The sequence below is a fragment of the Cololabis saira genome, chromosome 14 (genome assembly GCF_033807715.1).
Source record: "Cololabis saira isolate AMF1-May2022 chromosome 14, fColSai1.1, whole genome shotgun sequence".
Taxonomy (NCBI): Eukaryota; Metazoa; Chordata; class Actinopteri; order Beloniformes; family Belonidae; genus Cololabis; species Cololabis saira.
The window spans coordinates 45,221,872-45,248,884 of NC_084600.1; the positions used below are offsets into that span (position 1 = coordinate 45,221,872).

The window sequence follows — 27,013 nt, forward strand, 5'->3', positions numbered from 1 at the left end:
AGTGTAATGAGATTTTCTGAATTTGGACTAGAATTTGAACTAAGAAATAAGACAAATATTCCTGGTAAGATATTGAGTTTTTGCAGTGTAGTTATGGGGACTGTTGGTCAACAGTGCTGGATCTTCTGAAAATGGAGAAATGCTTGTCATGGGTGCTCAACCTGCTCCTTCCTTGACCTGGCAACCCATGGAGGGCTTTACCCACTTACTGCCATGGCCGTTCCCATGGAAAATCCAGCCTTACCATCCAAACTACCTCAACTATTCAAATAAACTCCTGTTTAGTTTTAGTTTTTTCTGCTGTGGTGCATCTGTAGCGTGAAAGTGTCCCTGGTTCCACACAACTATGGCTGGACTGCATGTTTGTCCTCCAGGACGGCTGGCGTCCTGCCGGATGCAGCTGAAGGATATCGCCGTCCTCCGGCCACGTACCGAACCTCCTTCACTAACTGCCCCACTTGAAACTCTTTAGTAGTTAGTCTACATACAAACAATACAAAAAACAATATAGAGAAGAAGGAATCAGAATAATTCCAGGCGATGTGTTGGCGGTGACGCGGTACGAGTGCTAACCAGCTCACAGGAAAACTACGTTAGGAGGAAACAGAGAAGAAACACTTAAACTGTATCGTGGTGTTTCTCCGTAGGAGTATGGGTCAAATCTGCAGGTAGTAATAATTATAATAATAATAATAATAATTAAAGCTGCAAGCAGCGATGAACAGGCCCTCACGCCCTGGCTGACTTCCTGTTGGGTTTGGGCCATGGCACCAAGGACTTTTCTTTAAGTTGTGACATGATACAGGTTTGTACCGATTTTCGTGCATGCACGTCAAACCGTATTGTGGTGCTTGAGGCACAAAGTTTTCTAGGGGGCGCTGTTGAGCCGTTAGGCCACGCCCATTAATGCAAACCATCAAATATCACCAGGCCTGGCTTGGTGCAAAATTTGGTGACTTTTGGGGCACGTTTAGGGGGAAAAAAGGCCCTCATTTAGTCAGAAGGAAAATTAGGAAAAAAATTCCTACAGATACAATAGGGCCTTCGCACTGTCAGTGCTCGGGCCCTAATAATACTAAATAATAAAATAATAATTTTATTTGGAGGTGCCTTTTCAAGTAAATCAAGGTCACGTTACAAAGAATACAAGCTTAACATACAAGCATATAATGACAACAAAAAGCATTATTAAACCAAACAACATCAGCTGAAAAATATAGCCATAATATTATACTTATGGTTTTGTATAAGTTTTAAAAACAATTATTTTAGTATTCATTTCTTGTAAATTGTCTCATGTTCCTATGTTGTTTTATGTATTTGTGTCCAGCACCTTGTTTCAGTTGTGTTAAAGTGCTTTATAAATAAAGTTTAGTAAATGGCTGTTTGGAAAGTAAAACTCAACAAAGCCAGACTGAGTTTTTATACCAACAAACTGAGATGTTTCCTGCTCAGACACCGGTGTTGACGGCGTCTCGGCCGTGATTCTGAGCAGATCGTTACCCAGAAAACACTCCAGCCGAGCCAACGACGCGAGAGCAAAAGCCAACGGATAAAATTAGCAAACAGCCTGCAGCAGAAATAAGAAACAAACACGTGAACGAGGACAGAAGCAGAACCAGGAAGAGGAAGCTGGTGGAACTGCAGAACTGGGGGCTTGAAGAGATCGACTACGTTTCCATCAGTACAAATTGGGGTTCAGGTCAATATTCCGGTTCCTGAAACATTGACTGTGTTTCCATCATCAATAACCCTTTTAAAACCAGAATATTAGCAATAACCTGAATTTGCACGGCCATGTAAACATCAATAACCCCTTTGAATAACCAGAATTTGCTCATATTCCGGTTTTTAAAAACCCCAATATGAGCCCTGGGTTACTCCTTTTCTAACCTGAATATTGGGTCATGTAAACGTAACAGAATATCCCCATCAAACGGAACAGGAAGTTGTTTTCTGCACATGCTCTGTTCACAAGGAATCCTGGTCTTTTGAGTCCAGGAAGTTCTTCTAAACACGGAGAAACCAAGACCAGGAGGAGACTAATCACTTCATAAATGTAATGAAGGATATGAACATTTCTGCATTTGTAGACGGTAGAAAGTACCGGGATAGAAGATTTACAAGAAGGAGAGAGAAAAGTTGAAGCAGCATTTGTTTTGAATTTGGATCCAGGAAGAAGAAGCAGAAATGACGGGAATTGTGTCATCACGTTCTCCGTGCGTCGCTGGTTTGATCCAGATATCCTGAATGATTAATTACCATGGAAACGGAATATTCACAATGTTTCAGTAACCGGAATATTAGCAATAACCCCAATTTAGACTGCATGTGAACGTAGTCAATGGGAATATTCCGTTTCCATGCTGAGCTAACAGGGTTATCCCTGTAAACATGGTGATCAATCATTTATCTGGATTTAAACCAGCGACGCACGGAGAACGTCATGGCGCAATTACCGTCATTTCTACTTCAAAATCCTACAAATCCTGCTTCAACTTTTAGCTCACCTTTTAGTAAATCTGGCTATCCCGGTACTTTCTACCATCTACAAATGCAGAAATATTCATATATTTAATTCCATTTATCAAGTGATTGGACCTGGACTAAACTGGACTAAACTGGACTAAATTAAACCTGGACTAAACTGAGGAAAACCAGACAAGACGCAACAAAAATGCTGGTCATGTGACGATAACGATGATTAAATATATAATGCATTATTGTAGAGGAATAAAAAACCAGACTAAAATGTAGATTACAAAATAGAAACTGCTAAAATGTGTCTTCATTTTCGTTGACCAAAACGAGACGAAATGTTCTACCAAAGATCCTTAATGTCCAACTTTTCTCTCACCTTCTTGTAAATCTTCTATCCCGGTACTTTCTACCGTCTACAAATGCAGAAATGTTCATATCCTTCATTACATTTATGAAGTGATTAGTCTCCTCCTGGTCTTGGTTTCTCCGTGTTTAGAAGAACTTCCTGGACTCAAAAGACCAGGATTCCTTGAGAAAAGAAGAGAAAACAGATTCCTGTTCCTTCTGATGGGAAACCCCGTTAGACTAAACATGACCAAATATTCAGTTAGAAAAGGAGTAACCCAGGGGTCATTTACAGGTTTTTAAAAACAGGAATATGAGAAATTCCGGTTATTCAAAGGGGTTATTGGCAGGGGTGGCTGGAGGAGCCAAAAATTGTACTCAAGTAAAAGTACTGTTACTTCAGAATAATATGACTCAAGTAGAAGTAAAAAGTAGTCACCCAAATAATTACTTGAGTAAAAGTAAAAAAGTACTTGGTGAAAAAACTACTCAAGTACTGAGTAACTGTTGAGTAACGTCTGATTTATTTTTTTAACACAACCATTCAAACAGACAAAAGTACAAAATAATCATCTTCAGGCAAATTAAATCAATAAGATAATGAAATAAATTAAAATTAATAAAAAACCAAAAATAGCTTAAATTAAAATAATCAAGTACTTTAATAAATAATAAAATAAAGAAAATAATAACAGAATAAAAAAATAAATTAAGCACATTTAACAATTATATATTTAAAATATCTTTACACAAATGTGTGTATCATGCCCTTAAACTACTATGTACACTCTTATTTTAGTATTAACAACCTCCATTTCTGTGAAAAAAAACAATATTAGCTAAGAACTACATTTACCTAGAGTCATGCTATACAGCTTTATGCTAATCAGCGCCATATTTGTAGTCACATTGGTTTGGTTAACCCTAACGTATAAAAACGTTTTAAAAAACATATCAATTGAATATATCTATTATGTAGTGCATCTGAAATAGTAACTACATTTTATAGAGATGATGTATGTTAAGGAATTGTAAATATGTTTGTTTATTTAGGATACTTTATTTACTGTAACGTCATGTAACTGACTGATGTATTCACAGTGATTCAATATAAGTTGTAAATGTACCTGTGTACGGTTTATTTTAATATTTACTGTTCAAAAGCACAATATATTTAACGGTTTACTTCCTTTTTTTTGTATGACACTTTATTTCAAAACTGTTTACTTCCACGTCCATAGCAAGAGTAATCAATGACCACAGATCCGCGATCGGGGCACTCGTCATGTGATCAGGATCTCTGCTCGTCACTCTATGACGTAGCGGGGATGCCCAGGGAATTCCCTGTGGTTGACGAAATGGGAGAATGTTTTTTTTAATTTAAATATCGCCTGTCTCTACTTCCTGGTTCAAAAGCAATTAAAAATGATATTTTGTGGCTGGACGACACTCTGGTTAAGGTCTGGTTAGGTTAATGCACCACTTATGATTGGTTAGAAGTAGGAAACGCTTGTGATTTTTGCTAAAAATAATAATTTCACATCACTTACGCCACCTCCGTCGTCATGGCGACTGCAAACAACATGGTTAAATACTCAAATTTACGTTAAATACTAGAAAACACAGTTAAATACTCGCCGTCAAAATACTGTTAAAAATCATCAAAACACCATTAAAACACTGTTAAAACAGCGTTAAAAACATGCTTTTACAAACTGAGAGTAACAAACAGTAACTTAAAAACTCAAAACTTAGCCATTATAATAAAGAATAATATATAAATAATAATAATGTAATAATCCGTGTATATATCACGACAACGGATCCCATTGACTTCGCATAGTACAATATCCGTGGTGCTCACACAGAATTATACCAATCACCCAGTGATGTCATGAGATTGACGCGTACGTGGATAAAAGGGATAAAAGAAAAGTAACAGCTCAACGTAGCCTAATGTAGCGGAGTAAGAGGAACAGTTTCTGCTTCACAAATCTACTCAAGTAAAAGTAATGGAGTAAATGTAACTCGTTACTACGCACCTCTGGTTATTGGTGTTTACATGGCCATGAACAGACGTCTGAATTCAAGACTTCAAAATGTTGAATGACTTCTGTTGTGGAACGTAAACGTTGGTCTAAAGCCAGAGACTTGAACTCAACAAGTAAAGAACGCTGGATCTGTTCTGGATCACTCCAATCCTCCAGACCTCTACACAAACTGGAACCCAAATATAATATATATGTATATATTATGGTCTGTTAGAGACGACATCATTCACCGCTGCAGAGAAACAGCCCTTTGCCAGTTACACGTGCTGCTTTCTGTCAGTTTTTTAACCTTTTTAACCTAACACTCTCTTACCTTAACTTACTAGCTCTAATTATGTTGTGAAATCTTTTGGTTAAATTCCCAAAGTGACACCCGGATGACTTTGTGTAAAATCTGCAGTAAAGATCATATTTGAGCAGCGACTGCGGTTTATTTCTGACCCGGTGTTTGCTGAGTCAGCAGTAATCGGAGCTTAACGGCTGCAGAGTTCGTTGACAGAATCACATCTTTGTCTGTCGTTTCTTCCTTTTATTCTTTCCCATGATGCTCTGCTTCTACTCGCTCATGTCAGGTTCATCTCTTCACCTCCTGTCAGGTTCATGTCTTCACTTCCTGTCAGGTTCATGTCTTCACCTCCTGTCAGGTTCATGTCTTCACCTCCTGCTCATCCAGTCCTGCATCTGTTCTTGTCAAAGCTCCGTCTGTCTGGGTTTGTTTCTGCTGACTCGTCTTTCTCTGTGTTTTAACCGGGTTGTTTTGTTTCTGCAGCTTCCGAGTCACTTTATTCCTCCTGTGGTTTGCATTTGTGTCTTTTCATATAAAAACATCTTTGCTTTCAGCCGTCGTTCCTGAGCAAAGTCACAACTGGAGTTTCTGCTGTTGCTGTGAACGAAAGTGTCTCTTGGTTTGCAGGGAAACAATCAGCATTGAGAAGCAAACTATAACTATACATGGTTTGAATTTGTTGAAGTTATAAAATTTATGAATATGTATTGTTTTTATTTATATTTAAATTTTAAACAGAATTACTTTTATTTTTTTCTTTATTAGTAGTACTATTAGTAGTAGAAAGTAGGAACTATCAAATATGGACCAATCAGATGAAGGGTGGGCACGCTTTTTGGCGTCTAGCGTCGCCACGGTAATGCATTTGACTGAGCAGCAGCACAAGTACTGACAGGAATTAGCAGGAGAGACCACGTCTCTCCAGTGTTAGCGTCGCTCCATTGGTTACCCGTAAAATTCAGAATCCAATTTAAAATTTTATTACTTGCGTATAAAGCCCAAAACGGCTTAGCTCCGCAGTATTTACAAGACTTGATAGTGCCTTATGTTCCTGGCAGAGCTCTCCGCTCTCAGAGTGCAGGTTTACTCGTAGTTCCTAGAGTATCTAAATGTAGATTTGGAGGGCGGGCGTTCTGCTATCAGGCACCACTACTATGGAACCAACTTCCAATCTGGGTTAAGGAGGCTGACACCACCTCCACCTTTAAAACTAAACTTAAAACCTTTCTGTTTAGTAAAGCCTATAGTTAGTGTTTAGTAAACCTCTAGCTGGTGTTGGTAAATCTCTAGTTAGTGTAAACTCTAGTGTGTTAGAGTCAGTAGTCATAGTTGCAGCTATAGAACAAGACTATAATAGTTAGTCTCAAATATAGCTTGGTGGTAGATATGCTGCTATAGGCCTATGCTGCAGGGGGGACCGACATGATCCAAAACGTACGAAAAAACGTACAAAAAAACGTACGAAAAAACGTACGAAAAGACGTATGAAAAAACGCATGCTATCAGGCACCATTACTATGGAACCAACTTCCAATCTGGGTTAAGGAGGCTGACACCACCTCCACCTTTAAAACTAAACTTAAAACCTTTCTGTTTAGTAAAGCCTATAGTTAGTGTTTAGTAAACCTCTAGCTGGTGTTGGTAAATCTCTAGGTAGTGTAAACTCTAGTGTGTTAGAGTCGCTCCTGTAGTTTCTTGTGCTGGCCCCCTTTTCTTCTCTTTTTTCTCTTTTGTTCATGGTGCAGCATCCTCTGCCGGTGGCGAAGAGCATCTCTGAATGCACAACACCGGATCCTGCAGTGTGGGAAAGACACGATTAATTTAAAATGGCCGACTTCCTGTTGGGTTTCGGCCATGACCCCAAGAGACTTTTCTTTAAGTTGTGACATGATACAGGTGTGTAGCGATTTTCGTGCATGTACGTCAAACCGTATTGTGGGGCTTGAGGCACAAAGTATTCTAGGGGGCGCTGTTGAGCCGTTAGGCCACGCCCATTAATGCAAACCATTAAATATCACATTTTTCACCAGGCCTGGCTTGGTGAAAAATTTGGTGACTTTTGGGTCACGTTTAGGGGAAAAAAGACCCTCATTTCGTCAGAAGAAAGAAAGAAAAATAATAAAGAAAAAAAAAATTCCTACAGATACAATAAGGCCTTCGCATTGTAAGTGCTTGGGCCCTAACTATAAACTATAAAGTGATTAAACAGCTTAATACGATGTAAATGCTTGTTTTTTCTTCTTTCCATTGTGCTGTAAACTAAGAGGTTTGTAGGGCAGGATTAAGTCGGGATGACAGAAGATTCCACTGGGACGTCGTGAGACTTTAACATCTGCCTGGATGATCCACGGACAAATAAATATGAAGCAATAAACCAACCATGCAGGAGATTTGGAGAAAAACATCCCATCGTTCAGCTGAACGTAGAAGCTGAGAGGGAAAAAGCATTTCAAGGTGTTTCTGTCACGTAAAGTAAAAGCTGAGTCAGACCTGACGACTGAAGAACAAATAGTTTCTTGATGAATCCGACTCGACGTCGTCCACGATTCACTGGAACTGAGAGAAACCGTCTCCTGATGTGTGTAATTCCCCCTGAAGCCGAGAGAGAGAACAGCAACGCCCTCCGGTCTGGTTCTGTTTCTGAAACAACAAAACACTCCCAGAATCAGAGTTATCTCCAACAGAGAAACGGCACAGAAACAGCAGAGAAACGGCAGAGAAACAACAGAGAAACAACAGAGAAACGGCAGAAAATCAGCAGAAAAACAACAGAGAAACAGCAGAAAAAGAGCAGAGAAACGGCAGGGAAACGTCAGAAAAACGTCAGAAAAACGGCCGAGAAACGGCCGAGAAACAACAGAGAAACAACAGAGAAACGGCAGAAAAACAGCAGAGAAACAACAGAGAAACGGCAGAAAATCAGCAGAAAAACAACAGAGAAACAGCAGAAAAAGAGCAGAGAAACGGCAGGGAAACGTCAGAAAAACGTCAGAAAAACGGCCGAGAAACGGCCGAGAAACAACAGAGAAACAACAGAGAAACGGCAGAAAAACGACAGAAAAAGAGCAGAGAAACAGCAGAGAAATGGCAGAAAAACAGCAGAGAAACAACAGAGAAACGGCAGAAAAACAGCAGAGAAACAACAGAGAAACAACAGAGAAACAGCAGAAAAAGAGCAGAGAAACAGCAGAGAAATGGCAGAGAAATGGCAGAAAAACGACAGAGAAACAGCAGAGAAACAGCAGAGAAACAACAGAGAAACGGCAGAAAAACAGCAGAGAAACAGCAGAGAAACAGCAGAGAAACAACAGAAAAAGAGCAGAGAAACAACAGAGAAACGGCAGAAAAACAGCAGAGAAACAGCAGAGAAACAACAGAAAAAGAGCAGAGAAACAACAGAGAAACGGCAGAAAAACAGCAGAGAAACAACAGAGAAACAACAGAGAAACAGCAGAAAAAGAGCAGAGAAACAACAGAGAAACAACAGAAAAAGAGCAGAGAAACAGCAGAGAAACAACAGAGAAACGGCAGAAAAACAACAGAGAAACAACAGAAAAAGAGCAGAGAAACAGCAGAGAAACGGCAGAGAAACGGCAGAAAAACGGCAGAAAAACAACAGAGAAACGGCAGAGAAACGGCAGAAAAACAACAGAAAAACGGCAGAAAAACGGCAGAAAAAGAGCAGAGAAACAACAGAAAAAGAGCAGAGAAACAGCAGAGAAACAACAGAGAAACAACAGAGAAACAACAGAGAAACAACAGAAAAAGAGCAGAGAAACGGCAGGGAAACAACACAGAAACGGCAGAAAAACAGCAGAAAAACAGCAGAGAAACAGCAGAAAAACGGCAGAGAAACGGCAGAGAAACGGCAGAAAAACAACAGAAAAACGGCAGAAAAACAGCAGAGAAACGGCAGAAAAACGGCAGAGAAACGGCAGAGAAACGGCCGAGAAATGGCTGAGAAACGGCAGAAAAACAACAGAAAAATGGCAGAAAAACGGCAGAAAAACGGCAGAGAAACAGCAGAGAAACGGCCGAGAAATGGCCGAGAAACGGCAGAGAAACGGCAGAAAAACAACAGAAAAACCGCAGAAAAACGGCAGAGAAACGGCAGAGAAACGGCCGAGAAACGGCAGAGAAACGGCCGAGAAATGGCTGAGAAACGGCAGAGAAACGGCCGAGAAATGGCTGAGAAACGGCAGAAAAACAACAGAAAAATGGCAGAAAAACGGCAGAAAAACGGCAGAGAAACAGCAGAGAAACGGCCGAGAAATGGCCGAGAAACAGCAGAAAAACAACAGAAAAACAGCAGAAAAACAGCAGAGAAACAGCAGAGAAACAACAGAGAAACGGCAGAAAAACGGCAGAGAAACAGCAGAGAAACAACAGAGAAACGGCAGAGAAACAGCAGAGAAACGGCCGAGAAATGGCCGAGAAACGGCAGAAAAACAACAGAAAAATGGCAGAAAAACGGCAGAGAAACAGCAGAGAAACAACAGAAAAACAGCAGAGAAACAGCAGAGAAACAACAGAGAAACGGCAGAAAAACAACAGAGAAACGGCAGAAAAACGGCCGAGAAACAACAGAGAAACGGCAGAAAAACGGCAGAACAACAGCAGAAAAACAGCAGAGAAACGGCAGAGAAACGGCAGAGAAACGGCCGAGAAATGGCCGAGAAACGGCAGAAAAACAACAGAAAAATGGCAGAAAAACAGCAGAAAAACAGCCGAGAAACAGCAGAAAAACAGCAGAGAAACGGCAGAAAAACAGCAGAAAAACAGCAGAGAAACGGCAGAGAAACGACAGAGAAACGACAGAAAAACAGCACATAGATAGTCAGTTAGTCAGTTAGATAATTAGTTAGTTGTTGGTCAGTTATTTAGATAGGTAGATAGTTTGTCAGTTAATTAGGTAGTATGTTAGTTAATTAGTTGGAAAGATAGATAGTTGAGCTCAGCATGACCCATTTTTGCCAAACGTGTGTAAACTGAACTAAAGTGTAATCTTATCTTAAATCTTCACATTCAAGTCTTTAATGAGGTGATGTCATCAGTGATGTCATCAGTGATGTCATCAGTGTTGTCCGCATGTTTCTCGTCACGTGACTGGAGTAAAATCCAACGTTACTAATAAAGTTAAAGACGTTTTCATGTTTTATTGTTCACATTAAAGTCAATTGTGTCTGGATCTTCTCTCTCCTCCTTATGTAACATCATATCTGTGGTTTAACTGTAACTGTAAAGTCTGTTGTTGTAACTTTACATCAGCCCTGAATTCCTGTCCTATTAGTTAGTTAGTTAGTTAGTTAGTTAGTTATTTAGTTAGTTAGTTAGTTAGTTAGTTAGTTAGTTAGTTAGTTAGTTAGTCAAACACGTCTGGATCTTCTCTCTTCTCCTTATGTAACTGCATATCTGTGGTTTAGTAACTGTAAAGTCTGTTGTAACTTTTTTAGTTTTTCTTTTTTCTTAATTTAGTTTAGTTTATTTCGGTCATGACATCACAAAAAAGAATAAAACAATAAAAAAAACTTTACATCACACCCCCCCCCCCCCCCCGCCCTGAATTCCTGTCCTGTGAGTGATGCTCCCGGTTACCATGGAGACGGTTACCCTGCCCCCCCTCTAAATACCCCCCCTCCCTCTAATACCCCCCCTCTCTAAATACCCCCCCTCCTTCTCTAACTGCCCCCCCCCCCCCCCAGCCAGGTCTCTCCAAAGCTTCACTTTTGTGCGCATGTCCCGCTGCAGTTTCGGAGCAGCAGCCGCTTCAGCAGCAAGATGGCGAGATCCCGTCCTGCTTTCCCTCTCCTCCCTCCTGCTGGTCCTCTCCTGGCCCTACTGGCTCTGATCTCAGCCCTGTGTGAGTGTCCCGACCCCCGGGTCCCAGCCCGGGCCGACCCGGGCCAGAGTTCCGCCCGGATCCGCCTGGAAACCCGGTGGAAACGCGCAGAGAGCCGCCGCGCCGCGACGCGCAGAGCGAGGGTTTATGGTTCTGCGTTAAACCGACGGCGTAGCCTACGGCGTAGGGTTACGCGTCGACGCGTACCTACGCCGTAGGCTCTGCGTCGGTGTGACGCAGAACCATAAATCAACTCAACTCCGGAGCTTCTCTCCCCGAGCAGAACTCGGTTCGGTCCAGTCGGATCTTTGTTTTTCTAAATGTTCTGGTGTTTCAGGGCCGAACTGGACCGGTTCGGGTCAGAACCGGACCGGTTCGGTGTGTTAAAGGGCAGAAAGAACCGGGTTTTTTAGTTTGGAGCGTGTTTTTTATGTTTTTTATTCCATCTATCGGTAGTTTGAGCTTCTCTCCCCGAGCTGAACTCGGTTCGGTCCAGTCGGACCTTTGTTTTTCTGAATGTTCTGTTTGTTCAGGGCAGAACTGGACCGGCTCGGCTCAGAACTGGACCGGACCGGAGTGTTAATTAAGGGCAGAAAGAACCGGACCGGTGCGGGTATTTTAGTTTGGAGCGTGTTTTTTATGTTTTTTATTCCATCTATCGATTGTTTTTTATTGGATCGAGTCGGTTCCGAGTGAACGGAACCAGAACCGCGTGGTTTTCCTCACAGAACCGGGCCAGCTGGGTGATTTATGGACTTTAGTTCGGGTCGGTTCGGGTCGGTTCGGAGCGGCCACGTTGCGTGTTTGAGCGTCTGCGCGTGTTTTTGTGTTTGTCCTCGATCTGAGGGAGAAAAAGTTTCTTTTTGAGTTCGGACCCGGTCTGGTACTGGGTGTTGGGTCTAGTCCCGGGTTCTGGACCAGGTCCTGGTTCTGGACCGGGTCTGGACCGGGTCTGGATGAGGTGATGCGGATAACGGACTTTTCCAGGAGGAGCCAACGGTCATGCGGACAGAAACAGAAACTCCCCCTTTTACACTGTAAAACCTACAAATGTCTCATTTTAGTAAAAAAAATCTCATTCCACTTAAAACAAGACTCATCACTGGAAAAAACAACAATTTTCACCTGTTTCAGGTACATTTTCACTTGAAATAAGTAGAAAAATCTGCCAGTGGAACAATACTTTGCTTGTAATGAGAAGATAAATCTTGTTCCACTGGCAGATTTTTCTACTTATTTCAAGTGAAAATTGACTTGAAACAGGTGAAAATTGTCAAATAACAAGTTATTTTTCTGGTGATGACTCTTGTTTTAAGTGTAATGAGATTTTTTGACTAAAAATGAGACATTTGAACTAGAAATAAGACAAATATTCCTGGTAAGATGTTTAGTTTTTTCAGTGTGATCAAACATCAACAATCCAGTAAATTATCTAATGTTTAAATGAGAAAAAAGATAAAATAAAAATACAATAAACCAAAAAAATAGAAATAAACAGTGATCATCTTGGAACATAATCATCATCCTGGACCTCATGAAGGTTTTGCTGCAAAAACCCCAAATACCACCAGGAATATTTGTCTTATTTCTAGTTAAAATGTCTAATTTTTAGTAAAAGAAAATCTCATTACCAGAAAAATAACTTGTTATTTGACAATTTCCAACTGTTTCAAGTCAATTTTCACTTGAAATAAGTAGAAAAATCTGCCAGTGGAACAAGATTTATCTTTATTTGAGAGAGATTTATCAAAACGTTGAGCCAGAGTTGTTTCATCGTCTCCAACATCGCCCTGTAAAGATTTTATTCTTGGGGAACAAGATTTTTTTGCTTGTAATGAGATTTTTCTACTTATTTCAAGTGAAAATTGACTTGAAACAGGTGAAAACTCCAAATCTGACCAGGATTATTTGTCTTATTTCTAGTTAAAATGTCTTATTTTTAGTCAAACATTCCTGGTTTACATTCCTGCTCTCGCCGGCTCAAACTATTCCGGTCTGAGTTGATCTTCCCTCACACGTGTCGTCTCTGGAAGTTTGTAGAAGTTTGTAGAAGTTTGTAGAAGTTTGTAGATGTTTAGTTCATGCTGGAAGGAAAGAATGTCTGTTCACTGCAAAAACTCAAAATCTTAACAAGAATATTTGTCTTATTTCTAGTTTCTAGTTTCTAGTATTTCTAGTTCAAATGTCTCATTTTTAATTAAAAAATCTCATTACACTTAAAACAAGACTCATTACCAGAAAAATAACTTGTTATTTGACAATTTCCACCTGTTTCAAGTAAATTTTCACTTGAAATAAGTAGAAAAATCTGCCAGTGGAACAAGATTTATCTTCTTATTACAAGTAAATAAATCTTGTTCCACTGGCAGATTTTTCTACTTATTTTAAGTGAAAATCTACTTGAAACAGGTGAAAATTGTTGTTTTTTCCAGTGATGAGTCTTGTTTTAAGTGGAATGAGATTTTTTATTTACTAAAAATGAGACATTTTAACTAGAAATAAGACAAATATTCTAGTTAAGATTGAGTTTTTGCAGTGTAAACCCCTCTCTTCTTCTCCTCCTCTTCTGCTGCTCAGCCGTTTTTTCCTGAATCAGAAACAGAAACGTGGCTCTTTATTTATTTATTTACTGTTTCAGCCTCGACCTGCCGGAGGGCGGAGGTCACATGACCCCCCCGGGTCACATGACCCCCCTCCCGGGTCACGTGACCGCGGGGGGTCATGTGACCGCGGGGGGTCATGTGACCCGCGTTTGTCCCTCAGGTGGACCGGTAGATTCATGTTCCTCAGGTGGAACCAGAAAGGTTTTTATTCCTCTTTTCTTTCCTTAGTTGCTGTTTTCAATTCTTTTATTCTCTTTTCTGCCATGTCTTGACTTTTTATCTCTTTTATCTCTTATCTTGATTTTATTTCTGTTTCCTTTTAATTATCAACTATCAACATATCAATTATTATTAGTAGTTTTATCTCCCCCAGGTGGAACCAGAAAGGTTTTTAGTCCTCTTTAAAAAGTCCTCTTTTTAACCCCCACCCCCTCCGTCTCTTCTGCTGCTCAGCCGATTCTCCTGAATCATGAAAAGAAACTCTTTATTTATTTATTTACTGTTTCAGCAGCGTCATGTGACCCGGGGGGTCATGTGACCCGGGGGGTCATGTGACCCGGGGGGTCATGTGACCTGTAGGAGCGCCCGGGTCACATGACTGCGGGGGGTCATGTGACCTGCGTGTTTTGTCCCTCAGGTGGACCGGTAAATTAATGTTTGAACCGGTTAGGGCTGTGCGATGAATCGATTTTAAATCTAAATCGGATTTATTAAGACGATGTTAAAAAAAGGAAAATCGGAAAATCGATTTTTTTACTTTGTTTGGTCAAGAAGATCTTTAATCACTTTACTAAACTCACAGAGGATTTAAAGTTTTTTTCAGTTTCACTTCATTCCCAATACGGACATTTCTTTATTTTTCTTTCAAAATTAAGATAAAATATTTGAAACAATTTATTCCTTTGTCTTTTGTAGTTTTACCAAAAAAAATCGAAATCAAAATTGAAAATCGGGTTGACAGGAAAAAAAATCGTGATTTTATTTTTGTCCAAAATCGCCCAGAACCGGTAGTTTATGATGAAACCGGTAGGAACCAGTAAGAACATGTCAGGTATTGATGAAGACTGATCATAAACATTGATCCATGTATTGATCACAGTAATAATGTCCTGGTGGTGAATGTATCAGTTATTGATGACGGTAATTCTCACATGTATCAGTTATTGATGACGGTAATTCTCACATGTATCAGTTATTGACGGTTTATCTAGTTATTCCTGGACTTTCATGGATGTCTGTTGTATTTTATGTGATTGATTGATTGATTTATTTATTTATTTATTTATTTATTTATTTATTTATTTATTTATTTATTTTATTTTATTTTATTTTGTGCATGTAAAACACAACAATTAGTTTATGTCCCTCAGGTGGAACTGGATCATTTATCAATATGTCTCTCTGGTGAGTCCGGACCCGCGTCGGTGGTCCCGGTGGACCCGGTCTGGTGAACCCGGGTCGGTGGTCCCGGGTTGGTGGACCCGCTGGACCTGGTGGTCCCGCTGGACCCGGGTTCACCTCCAGACCTCCAGGCTCCACTGATCCTGATGATGTTAATCATTAACATCAGTGTCTGTAATTAGAGAGATGTTTGAAAAGCTCTGGTCCAGATTTACAGTTGGTGCTGGTGAGAAGGATTCTGGGGGGGGTTCTCGTTCTGGTTCTGGTTCTGGTGAGGGGGTTCTCCCCCCCGGTCCGTCCGTCAAACGTCGTCACGGCAACAGATACGGCCTCTCGTCTGATCATCAGAATCACCTGACGGAGACGCATCCATCCGGGCCTTTACCCAGAACCAGAACCAGCAGAACCAGAACCAGCAGAACCAGAACCAGCAGAACCAGAACCAGCAGAACCAGAACCAGCAGAACCAGAACCAGCAGAACCAGCAGAACCAGAACCAGCAGAACCAGAACCAGCAGAACCAGCAGAACCAGAACCAGCAGAACCAGAACCAGCAGAGGTTTGTGGAAGTTCTGGAGCCCCCCCCCGTATCTGCATGGAGGAGATTAGCATGAAGCTGCTGCAGAAACCATGCCGAGAGTGCTGGTACTGGGGATGGGCGGTATGGACTAAAATATTTATCCCGATAATTTCTGACATTTATCCCGATAACGATAAAAATTAGGATAAAAAAATACCAATTCAACTCCATCTTTGTAACTATAAATCTATCTCCACATTCAGTCTTTGGAGCCAAAACACTGCTGTAAAAGATACTAAATACTAAACTACACCAATTACATTGAATTAATAAAAACCAATTAAACGAGTTCCTTTCTTTCTTTCTTTCTTTCTTTCTTTCTTTCTTTCTTTCTTTCTTTCTTTCTTTCTTTCTTTCTTTCATATATTATTAATGTATTAATATAATATAATTATATAATATATATTAATATAATATATTAATTAATGTATATTATTACATGTATAGTATTACATATATTATTAATGTATTAATATAATATAATTACATCATATATATTAATATAAACATCCGTGGAATGCACGGACACGGCTGTGACGTCAGCCGTGACGTCACGCCCAGAAAGAGACTTTTCTTTGACTTTTCTGGCCGTTATAAAACATTTTTGACAGATATAAAGTCCATGACTTAAAAATATAGAATACAAAGATTAGTATTAGCCGGTGATTACAGCTGGAGGTTCCTGTGAACAGTTTTAGAGGACGATCTTTTACTATTGCGGTCTATGGGAAAAAAGGGATTTTCTGTTGCAGTACCGCGGCTGGACACTGGGGGAAACCGGCGCTGCTGAGTGGAGACCGGGGGGCTGGTCCAGATAGACTAGCGTCCTATCTGGGGGTGGTTACCATGGTGACCACCTGTTACCGCTACAGAAACCGGAGATAAACACGGGCTCTTTGGGCCACGAGGCTCGGATCGGACATACTTCTGGTGGCCCCGCCCCCTGAGCCGGGGGGGCGGGGTCGGGGGGGCGGGGCCTGCGTGGCGTTACAGGCGGGTCCAGAACCCCCCCCCCCCTGATCCCCCACCGGGCTCCTTCATGTGGAGAACAGGTGATGGTGATTGTTATTCTGATCTCCAGGTTTGTGTTTCTGCTGCACGTGTTTCCCATCTGGAGTCTGGAATCTGGAACCTGGAATGTTGCATTTGCTGCCACGCCGCCAGATCAGGGGGGGGGGGGCAGGCCTACAGACGAGGGTGTGGTGGTTTGTGTTTTTAACACGGAGAAGAATCCACCGCCGTCACGTTTGGTGCCGCAGAGCTTTAACTGGAGACTCAGACTCAGGATCAGACTCAGAGCAGCTTCCTGTATCATGACCAGACTCAGGACCAGATTCAGGACCAGTTTCAGGATCAGGATCAGTTTCAGACTCAGACTTCAGAGAACCAGAGCAGCTTCCTGTACCATGACCCCTCCCCCCGTGTGATCAGCTGATCAGCTGATCAATAGGTCAAAGCCGCACGGCATTGATCAGCTGGTGTCAGCGAGGGTCGGTAGGGTTGGGAGGGGGTCGTTATCGTTTGGCTTTTACCCTCCTCTACTCCAACACAAGAGCAATTAGTGTCTAAAAATATCTGCAGGGCTTTAATCTGCCGTCCCAGGTCCTGGTTTTGGTTCTGGTCCTGGTTCTCCTGGTTCTGGTCCTGGTTCTGGTTCTGATTCTGGTTCTGGTTCTGATTGTGGTTCTGGTCCTGGTTCTGGTTCTGATTCTGAGTGGTGACTGCAACATGGAGTGGTGACTGCAACATGGAGTGGTGACTGCAACATGGAGTGGTGACTGCAACATGGAGTGGTGACTGCATCATGGAGTGGTGACTGCATCATGGAGTGGTGACTGCAACATGGAGTGGTGACTGCATCATGGAGTGGTGACTGCAACATGGAGTGGTGACTGCAACATGGAGTGGTGACTGCATCATGGAGTGGTGACTGCAACATGGAGTGGTGACTGCAACATGGAGTGGTGACTGCAACATGGAGTGGTGACTGCAACATGGAGTGGTGACTGCATCATGGAGTGGTGACTGCAACATGGAGTGGTGACTGCAACATGGAGTGGTGACTGCAACATGGAGTGGTGACTGCAACATGGAGTGGTGACTGCAACATGGAGTGGTGACTGCATCATGGAGTGGTGACTGCAACATGGAGTGGTGACTGCAACATGGAGTGGTGACTGCAACATGGAGTGGTGACTGCAACATGGAGTGGTGACTGCAACATGGAGTGGTGACTGCAACATGGAGTGGTGACTGCAACATGGAGTGGTGACTGCAACATGGAGTGGTGACTGCAACATGGAGTGGTGACTGCAACATGGAGTGGTGACTGCAACATGGAGTGGTGACTGCATCATGGAGTGGTGACTGCAACATGGAGTGGTGACTGCAACATGGAGTGGTGACTGCAACATGGAGTGGTGACTGCATCATGGAGTGGTGACTGCAACACGGCTGGGGAACTGATGTTCCACCAGCAACTGCCCGTGTCGTGCAGACATCAGAATGTCTGCAGATGAAGTTCTTCCTGCAGGAGCTGCCAGATATATATATTTATATAAATGTAAATAAACTGCTACTCTTCTAACAGACAGGAAGTCCAACCGTCCTGAACTCTGCTGTTAAACTGTTTAACCAAAACAGACAAATGTGTTTAAGTCATGTTTATATCCAGAGTCCAGAAGCTGCGTCGTAGCTGCGATTGATACCTGATCAATACCTGATCGATACGTGATCGATACCTGATCAATACCTGATTTATACCTGATTGATACCTGATCGATACCTGATCGATACCTGATCGATACCTCCCAGAAGCCTCCAGTGCTGACAGCCTTGCCCCCCCACGGGACAGGCTAGCAGGCTGTTAGCAGGCTGTTAGCAGGCTGTTAGCCCCCCCCCCACATGCCAGGACCCCCAGGCTCGCTGGTAAACAGGTTGACGTGAGACGCCCCCCTGTCCCGGGTTCCTGCCGGACCTACCGGGTCGCTGAGAGCCTCGGATGTTTGTCCGGATGCCAGACATTCGCAGAGAGCTGGTACCGGGGGGTTGGTTGGAGTCGGGGCTCCCAGGGAAGTGAACATGCGGTTCTGGATCGAGCTGATCCAGAACCGCTGAAACCCACCGCTGAGGCGAAGATGGATATTTGTAACTGAGCCCGTCTTGCATTGACATTCTTTGGCGTGCTGCTTTCACCACTTGGTGGGATTTTCAAGTTAAGTTTCTTTCAAGTCCAGCACCCACCGCCCACTTCACTGGCAGCAATCAGAGGAAGCGCTGCCGTCTTCTCCTACGTTGTAAACAATATATTACAATTATCCAATTAGGCAGTTTATCATTCCTGCATTTAGTGTAGTGTATTAATGTGGACGTACAAGAGAGTGAACTGTCAGATTCCCAGATATTTATGGAGTACTGATCCGTCCAGGGAGGAGGTTTGAAAGGTCATACGTATAGGGCTGGGCGATTTTGGACAAAAATAAAATCCCAATTTTTTTTCTCTGAAAACCCGATTTTCGACTTCGATTTCGATTTTTTTGGTAAAACTACAAAAGACAATGGAATAAATTGTTTCAAATATTTTATTTTTATTTTTAAAGAAAAATAGCAAACAAATTTCCCTATTGGGAATGAAGTGCAATTGAAAGATCCTGTAAATCCTCCTTGAGTTTTAGTAAAGTGACAACATTTACAAAGACGACTAGACGAGCTCCGTCTGTAATGCAGCTGCAGAAAAGGAAAATCCATTTTCCCATTTTCCTTTTTTTAACATCGTCTTGATTAATAAATCCGATTTAGATTTAAAATCGATTAATCGCACAGCCCTACGTGGTAGATTCCGGTTGAATATCATCCCTGTGTTTCGTTGGTGTTTAAGTGACGGTTGGAGGAAGTTTGTTGGAAATCGTTGACGTTAGTTTACTAGGAAGTCCAGTCATCGTCCAGGGAGGGACTGGTGTGAACAAGATGGTATCGTCGGCGTAGAGATGGATATGTAGATGGATGTGGGAACCGCCTGCAGCAGAAACAACGTTGTTTATGTAGATTTAAAACAGGGTTGGACCAGAACGGATCCCTGAGGAGCCGGTTACACCTTCAAAGTCAAAGTGGTGAATATATTTATAAACCATTAAGAGACTCAAATCCTTCCAGAACTTCCTGTAGCCGTCGTGCAGCCAGACGACGGCATGTTTTAAAATGTTTGTTTATTCTCTACATCCTCGCGTTAAACGGCCGTGTGACGGATTAAAACCAGAGCTGGTGGTTAAAGAATCTGCTATTTATAAAATACCCTTGGTACATGACAGAGTTATCGGGACGACTGTATGAATGCTTGTATGTATTTGTACGTTTGATTGTCTGTGTTGTAATGTCTACTGTTTTCATATTCCTCACGGTACCACATTGCATTGTAAACTTAATTTTTCATCCCAAAGCTTTCAATATCTTGCTTTGGGGAATTCATCCATTCATACATCCCAAAGGACCATTATAGACGTGATTGGTCTCAATTGTATACGTTTATCTTAATGGCTATGAATCAACTAAACTTGAAACTTGAGGGGTCCCGCCTCACTGCAAAAACTCCAAATCTTACCAGGAATATTGTCTCATTTCTAGTTAAAATGTCTCATTTTTAGTTAAAAGAAAATCTCATTACACTTAAAACAAGATTCATCCCTGGAAAAAACAACAATTTTCACCTGTTTCAAGTAGATTTTCACTTGAAATAAGTAGAAAAATCTGCCAGTGGAACAAGATTTTTTTGCTTGTAATAAGAAGATAAATCTTGTTCCACTGGCAGATTTTTCTACTTATTTGAAGTGAAAATCTACAGGTGAAAATTGTTATTTTGCTGGTAATGACTCTTGTTTTAAGTGTAATGAGATTTTTTGACTAAAAATGAGACATTTTAACTAGAAATAAGACAAATATTCATGTTAAGATTTTGAGTTTTTGCAGTGCAAGTTTCAAGTCGATGCCAGACGAGAGAGAAGACGACGACTAACCGTTGCTCCGACACGTCTGACCTTGTTTTCCGGTTGTCTTCAGGTTGTTTTCAGGTTGTTTTCTGGTTGGTTTCAGGTTGTTTTCAGGTTGTTTGTGACTTCAGATTGTTGTTTATCCTGCAGAGTGAATCTCGAGAAACCTGGAACACTGAGAGCACAAACCAACGGCTGCTAAAATATTCAGGGAACAAAAGAACGAGCCAACAAATAATTCATCAAGAAAATCTAAAATAACAACAGCAGAACAAAAGCTGGCGGGATAAAAGGTTTTCACTTCCAATAATGGCTTTTGTCTCGTGTCGGGGGGCGTGTTCTCCTGCGTTTTGTTCGTTCGTTTACACGAAAACGAAGCTCAAAGTCTCCAAAAACCATCATTTCTGAAATCTCCGGCCAAAGTGTAGATTTTTAAAACCTCCGTCTTCACGTTTGCTTGTAAACGGAGAGAAACGGACATTTATTCTTCAGAACGTCACATTATGAGACAGAAACGTCACCAGCGTCATGAGTGACACCTGTGGTTACAATTAGTTTGTAACCGTCAATATTTTCTTGTATTTTACCTGTTTTATATTCTAACGTCACACTTAAAAGTAACTCCACTTCTCTGTCACTCCAAACCAAAGACTCTGGTTCATCTTGGAAGTAACTGGAAGTTACTCCGCCGGTGTTCTGTCGATTTCTGCTGCTTTGTCCAAAAATGCTACCTAATGGTTTTCTACCTTTGCAGATCTACAATGTTACCGGGATTTACTCCCTAAACCACTTCCTTTACCGTGTTTTACTCCCTAAACCACTTCTTTACTGTGTTTTACTCCCTAAACCACTTCCTTTACTGCGTTTTACTTCCTAAACCACTTCCTTTACTGCGTTTTACTTCCTAAACCACTTCCTTTACTGTGTTTTACTCCCTAAACCACTTCCTTTACCGTGTTTTACTCACTAAACCACTTCTTTCCCCCATATGGGTGCTTGTCATTGTAAATAGAAACTGTTTCTGATCCTTCCTGTTGACTCAGAGATGTTTGATTCCGGCGGCGTTGGCCCATTAGCACCGGTCTTATCAGGGCGGGTCTCCGTGGTCTCCAGACCCCCGGGGGCCGGTGGGACCCGGGGGGCCCAAACCCCCCCCGGGGTCCCGGTGGGGCCAGACCAGACCAGGCCCGGCGGTTCCCAGGCTGCTTTATCTCGTTTGTTCTTCCTGAAACCATTTAAATGTAGAAAATAAGGTGCTTCCTTTGTCAAGCCCCCCGTTGCTAGGAAAGCCCCGCCCCCGTTGCTAGGAAAGCCCCACCCCCGTTGCTAGGAAAGCCCCGCCCCCGTTGCTAGGAAAGCCCCGCCCCCGTTGCTAGGAAAGCCCCACCCCCGTTGCTAGGAAAGCCCCGCCCCCGTTGCTAGGCAAGCCCCACCCCCATTGCTAGGAAAGCCCCGCCCCCGTTGCACGTTTGTTTATTTACTGTTGCTACTTTTAAATCTGGATACAGAGAGCGAAATAACCAGTCAAACTCCTTGTCGGACCAATGTTCAAACTTGGCCAATAAAACTGATTCTGATGCTGATATTGATGCTGATATTGATATTGGTATTGATGCTGATATTGGTATTGGTGTTGATGCTGATATTGATGCTGATATTGATGCTGATGCTGATATTGATGCTGATATTGGTATTGATGCTGATATTGATGCTGATATTGGTGTTGATGCTGATATTGATGCTGATATTGGTATTGATGCTGATATTGATGCTGATATTGATGCTGATGCTGATATTGATGCTGATGCTGATATTGATGCTGATATTGATGCTGATGCTGATATTGATGCTGATATTGATGCTGATGCTGATATTGATGTTGATGCTGATACTGGTATTGGTGCTGATAGTATTGATGTTAATGCTGCTGATGCTGATATTAATTCTGGTTCTGATGCTGATATTGATGCTGATGCTGATATTGATGCTGATGCTGGTTCTGATGCTAATTGTGGTTCTGATGCTGATGCTGTATCTCATGCTGATGCTGATATTGATGCTGATGCTGATATTGATGCTGATGCTGATATTGATGCTGATGCTGATATTGATGCTGATATTGATGTTGATGCTGATACTGGTATTGGTGCTGATAGTATTGATGTTAATGCTGCTGATGCTGATATTAATTCTGGTTCTGATGCTGATATTGATGCTGATGTTGGTATTGATGCTGATGCTGGTTCTGATGCTGATTCTGGTTCTGATGCTAATTGTGGTTCTGATGCTGATGCTGCTGATGCTGGGTCTGGTTTTGGTACTGATGCTGATTCTGGTTCTGATGCTGATGCTGATATTGGTATTGATGCTGATGCTGATGCTGGATCTGATGCTGATGCTGATATTGGTATTGATGCTGATGCTGGATCTGATGCTGATGCTGATATTGGTATTGATGCTGATGCTGATGCTGGATCTGATGCTGATGCTGATATTGGTATTGATGCTGATGCTGATGCTGGATCTGATGCTGATATTGGTATTGATGCTGATGCTGGATCTGATGCTGATATTGGTATTGATGCTGATGCTGATTCTGGTTCTGATGCTAATTGTGGTTCTGATGCTGATGCTGTATCTCATGCTGATGCTGATATTGGTATTGATGCTGATGCTGATATTGGTATTGATGCTGATATTGGTATTGATGCTGATATTGGTATTGATGCTGATGCTGATATTGGTATTGATGCTGATATTGGTATTGATGCTGATATTGGTATTGATGCTGATATTGGTATTGATGCTGATGCTGATATTGGTATTGATGCTGATATTGGTATTGATGCTGATATTGGTATTGATGCTGATGCAGATATTAGTATTGATGCTGATGCTGATATTGATGCTGATGCTGATTGTTTGGGTTGTGGCGACCAATCTACGTTATCTTTCTCTCCAGGCGATCGGAGGCCTGATGATGCTGCATGTTAACTCAATAAAATCCATATTCTATACTTTATCTATCAAGACGTTCTTCCAATCAAAAAAGTTGAAATGTCGAAATTAACGTTGAAATACAATTTCAAGAATAAAGTCGAAATTTCATCTTTTTTCCTCAACATTTCAACTTTATTCACGACATTTCAACCTTTTTCTTGACATTTCAACTTTTTTCTTGAAGTGCATAATGAAAAAAAAATCTTCCTCCTCTAAAATATTATTTTTAATTTTCTCCTGCCCTGATACTCTTCCGTAGAAAACTGTCCCTTTGTTTCCTGTCTAGTGGCGTATGCAGACGACTCTATATTGTATCTGATTGTACTGATATATAATGGAGTTTTGATTGTAAAACCTTCTATATTGAAAACAGAAGTGCAGCAACATTCATTCATTCATTCATTCATACATTCATTCTGTCCTCAACTTTTAACCATCGTAGACAGAAGTTCAGCTATTGATACTGGTGTTATATGGTGTTATATGGTATTATATTGTGTTATATATGGTGTTATATGGTGTTATATGGTGTTATATGGTGTTAAATGGTATTATATGGTGTTAAATGGTATTATATGGTATTATATGGTGTTAAATGGTATAATATGGTGTTATATGGTGTTATATGGTGTTAAATGGTGTTATGGTGTTATATGGTGTTATATGGTGTTAAATGGTGTTATGGTGTTATATGGTGTTATATGGTGTTATATGGAGTTATATGGAGTTATATGGTGTTATATGGTGTTATATGGTGTTATATGGTGTTATATGGTGTTAAATGGTGTTATGGTGTTATATGGTGTTATATGGTGTTATATGGTGTTATATGGTGTTATATGGTGTTATATGGTGTTATATGGAGTTATATGGTGTTATATGGTGTTATATGGTGTTATATGGTGTTAAATGGTGTTATGGTGTTATATGGTGTTATATGGTGTTTATGGTGTTTATGGTGTTATATGGTGTTATATGGTATAATATGGTATTATATGGTGTTATATATGGTGTTATATTGTGTTAAATGGTATTATATGGTGTTATATGGTATTATATTGTGTTATATATGGTGTTATATGGTATTATATGGTGTTATATGGAGTTATATGGTGTTATATGGTGTTATATGGTGTTATATGGTGTTATATGGTGTTATATGGAGTTATATGGTGTTATATGGTGTTAAATGGTGTTATGGTGTTATATGGTGTTATATGGTGTTTATGGTGTTATATGGTGTTATATGGTATAATATGGTGTTATATGGTGTTATATGGTGTTATTTGGTATAATATGGTGTTATATGGTGTTATATGGTGTTATATGGTGTTATTTGGTATAATATGGTGTTATATGGTGTTATATGGTATTATATGGTGTTATATGGTGTTAAATGGTGTTATGGTGTTATATGGTGTTATATGGAGTTATATGGTATTATATGGTGTTATATGGTGTTATATGGTGTTATATGGAGTTATATGGTGTTATATGGTGTTATATGGTGTTATATGGTGTTATATGGTGTTATATGGTATAATATGGTGTTATGGTGTTATATGGTGTTATATGGTATAATATGGTGTTATATGGTGTTATATGGTGTTATATGGTGTTATATGGACACTGGAGAACAAGGCCTTGTTCTGAACCAGCTGGAGTTTATTTACATCTCTTTTAGTAGCATTCGTCCATAGAGACATCCATGTAGCAGGTTGTGTGTGTCATGATGGTAAACATGCTCAGAACGTAAGTGGTTGTTTCCTGCACCTGAGCGGAGGCTAGGCTAACGTCCACCTCCCCCAACGTGGAGCCGGGCTGGTATTTCCCCCGGACCAGGGGATTCCTCCCCAGCAGGTGATGGTGTAGCGGGTCGGCGGCTCGGGGGGTCGTCGGGTCGTTTGGGGGCTCAGACGGTTTCCCCGTCAGCTGCTGCTTCAGCAACATTCCTGCTTTACATTCCTGCTCTCGCCGGCACAAACTATTCAGGTCTGAGTTGATCTTCCCTCACATGTGTCGTCTGCAGCCGCTCGTCTGTGGACGTTTGGTTCCTGCTGGACGCCTGAACCGTTGTGATGTTCAGGAAGGAATGTTCTCAGGGGGGTTACCACGGCAGATACCCCCCCTTTAATAGAGATGCCCATCAGGATTTTGAGGCCAATCAACAATCTCCAAAAGCAGTATCTGATCCCGATATCACCGATCACAGCGTTAAATCCATAAATTCTTCAATATTATTGTCTCGTGTAAAACACTGACATCGTATTATTAGGTATAAATATTAGGAGGTGAGAAAGTATCATAAATTGTCTGTTTTATTGCAGACTGATGTGTAATATTTCCCTCTAGAGACTCTTAGAGACTCTGAGGCCACGTTTCCACGTAGCCGGGCATTTACAAAAGCTGATACTTCCCCCTCTACGTTTAGAAAAATCCCATCATTTCCAGGAACCTGCATAAATATCTGTTAAGGTGCTATGAGCAGCCAAACCTACAGGGGGCAGTGTAACGAGAAGATAAAGTCATGCTAGCCAATCAGAATCCTGGAAAGAAACATCAACAAATGACACGAGTAACTTCCAGTTACTTCCAAGATGAACCAGAGTCTTTGGTTTGGAGTGACAGAGAAGTGGAGTTACTTTTAAGTGTGACTTTAGAATATAAAACAGGTAAAATACAAGAAAATATTGACGGTTACAAACTAATTGTAACCACAGGTGTCACTCATGACGCTGGTGACGTTTCTGTCTCATAATGTGACGTTCTGAAGCCTAAATGTCCGTTTCTCTCCGTTTACAAGCAAACGTGAAGACGGAGGTTTTAAAAATCTCCACTTTGGCCGGAGTTTTCAGGAATGATGGTTTTTGGAGACTTTGAGCTTCGTTTTCGTGTAAACGAACGAACAAAACGCATGAAAACACCAGCGTTTCTGCTACGTGGAAACGGTGCTTTAGGAGATGATTTAGACTCGTGTAGTTTATTAGCTTCAGCTTCCTGTGGTAATAATTATGTACAACATGTGCAGCAACACAGACAACAGCAGACATCACTCTGTTAAAGTTGATACAAGACGTCCAGCCAGTCCCCTGAACTTGCTTGTCAGTTTTCCTGAAGGGTCACACGGTCGTCCTCTTGGTTTACTCGGTTTACTTGGTGCTAACGGTGGTGCTAATGGTGCTAACGGTGGTGAAACGGTGCTAACGGTGGTGAAAGGCTTGAATACCTTCCCACACGATTCTCCAACGAGGCCAGCTGTCGTACTGAAAGCAGTTGCTGCGAAGGAAATCTTCATCAGAGAGAAGGATCGTAGCCTACTAGCATGATTAGCACTGAAGAATGTGCTCGTGTTTATTGACCTTTCCCCTTTCTGCCACAAAGTCAGTCGGCATCTCCATCTTCTCGCACCGTTTGAGCTACGATCGAACGTTTGGTTCCACTTCCA

At 41.4% G+C, this 27,013-nt stretch overlaps 1 protein-coding gene across 1 annotated transcript in view; it reads left to right on the plus strand.

Moving 5' to 3' along the window:
• Positions 1-10,906: 10,906 nt before the first annotated feature.
• Positions 10,907-27,013, plus strand: part of LOC133460129 (junctional adhesion molecule 3B-like) — a 51,622-nt gene continuing 35,515 nt past the window's right edge. The window contains exon 1 of the mRNA XM_061740676.1: positions 10,907-11,023. Within this exon, the coding sequence (XP_061596660.1) occupies positions 10,942-11,023 (82 nt within the window). The 5' untranslated portion in view covers positions 10,907-10,941. The remainder of the gene's footprint in view (positions 11,024-27,013) is intronic.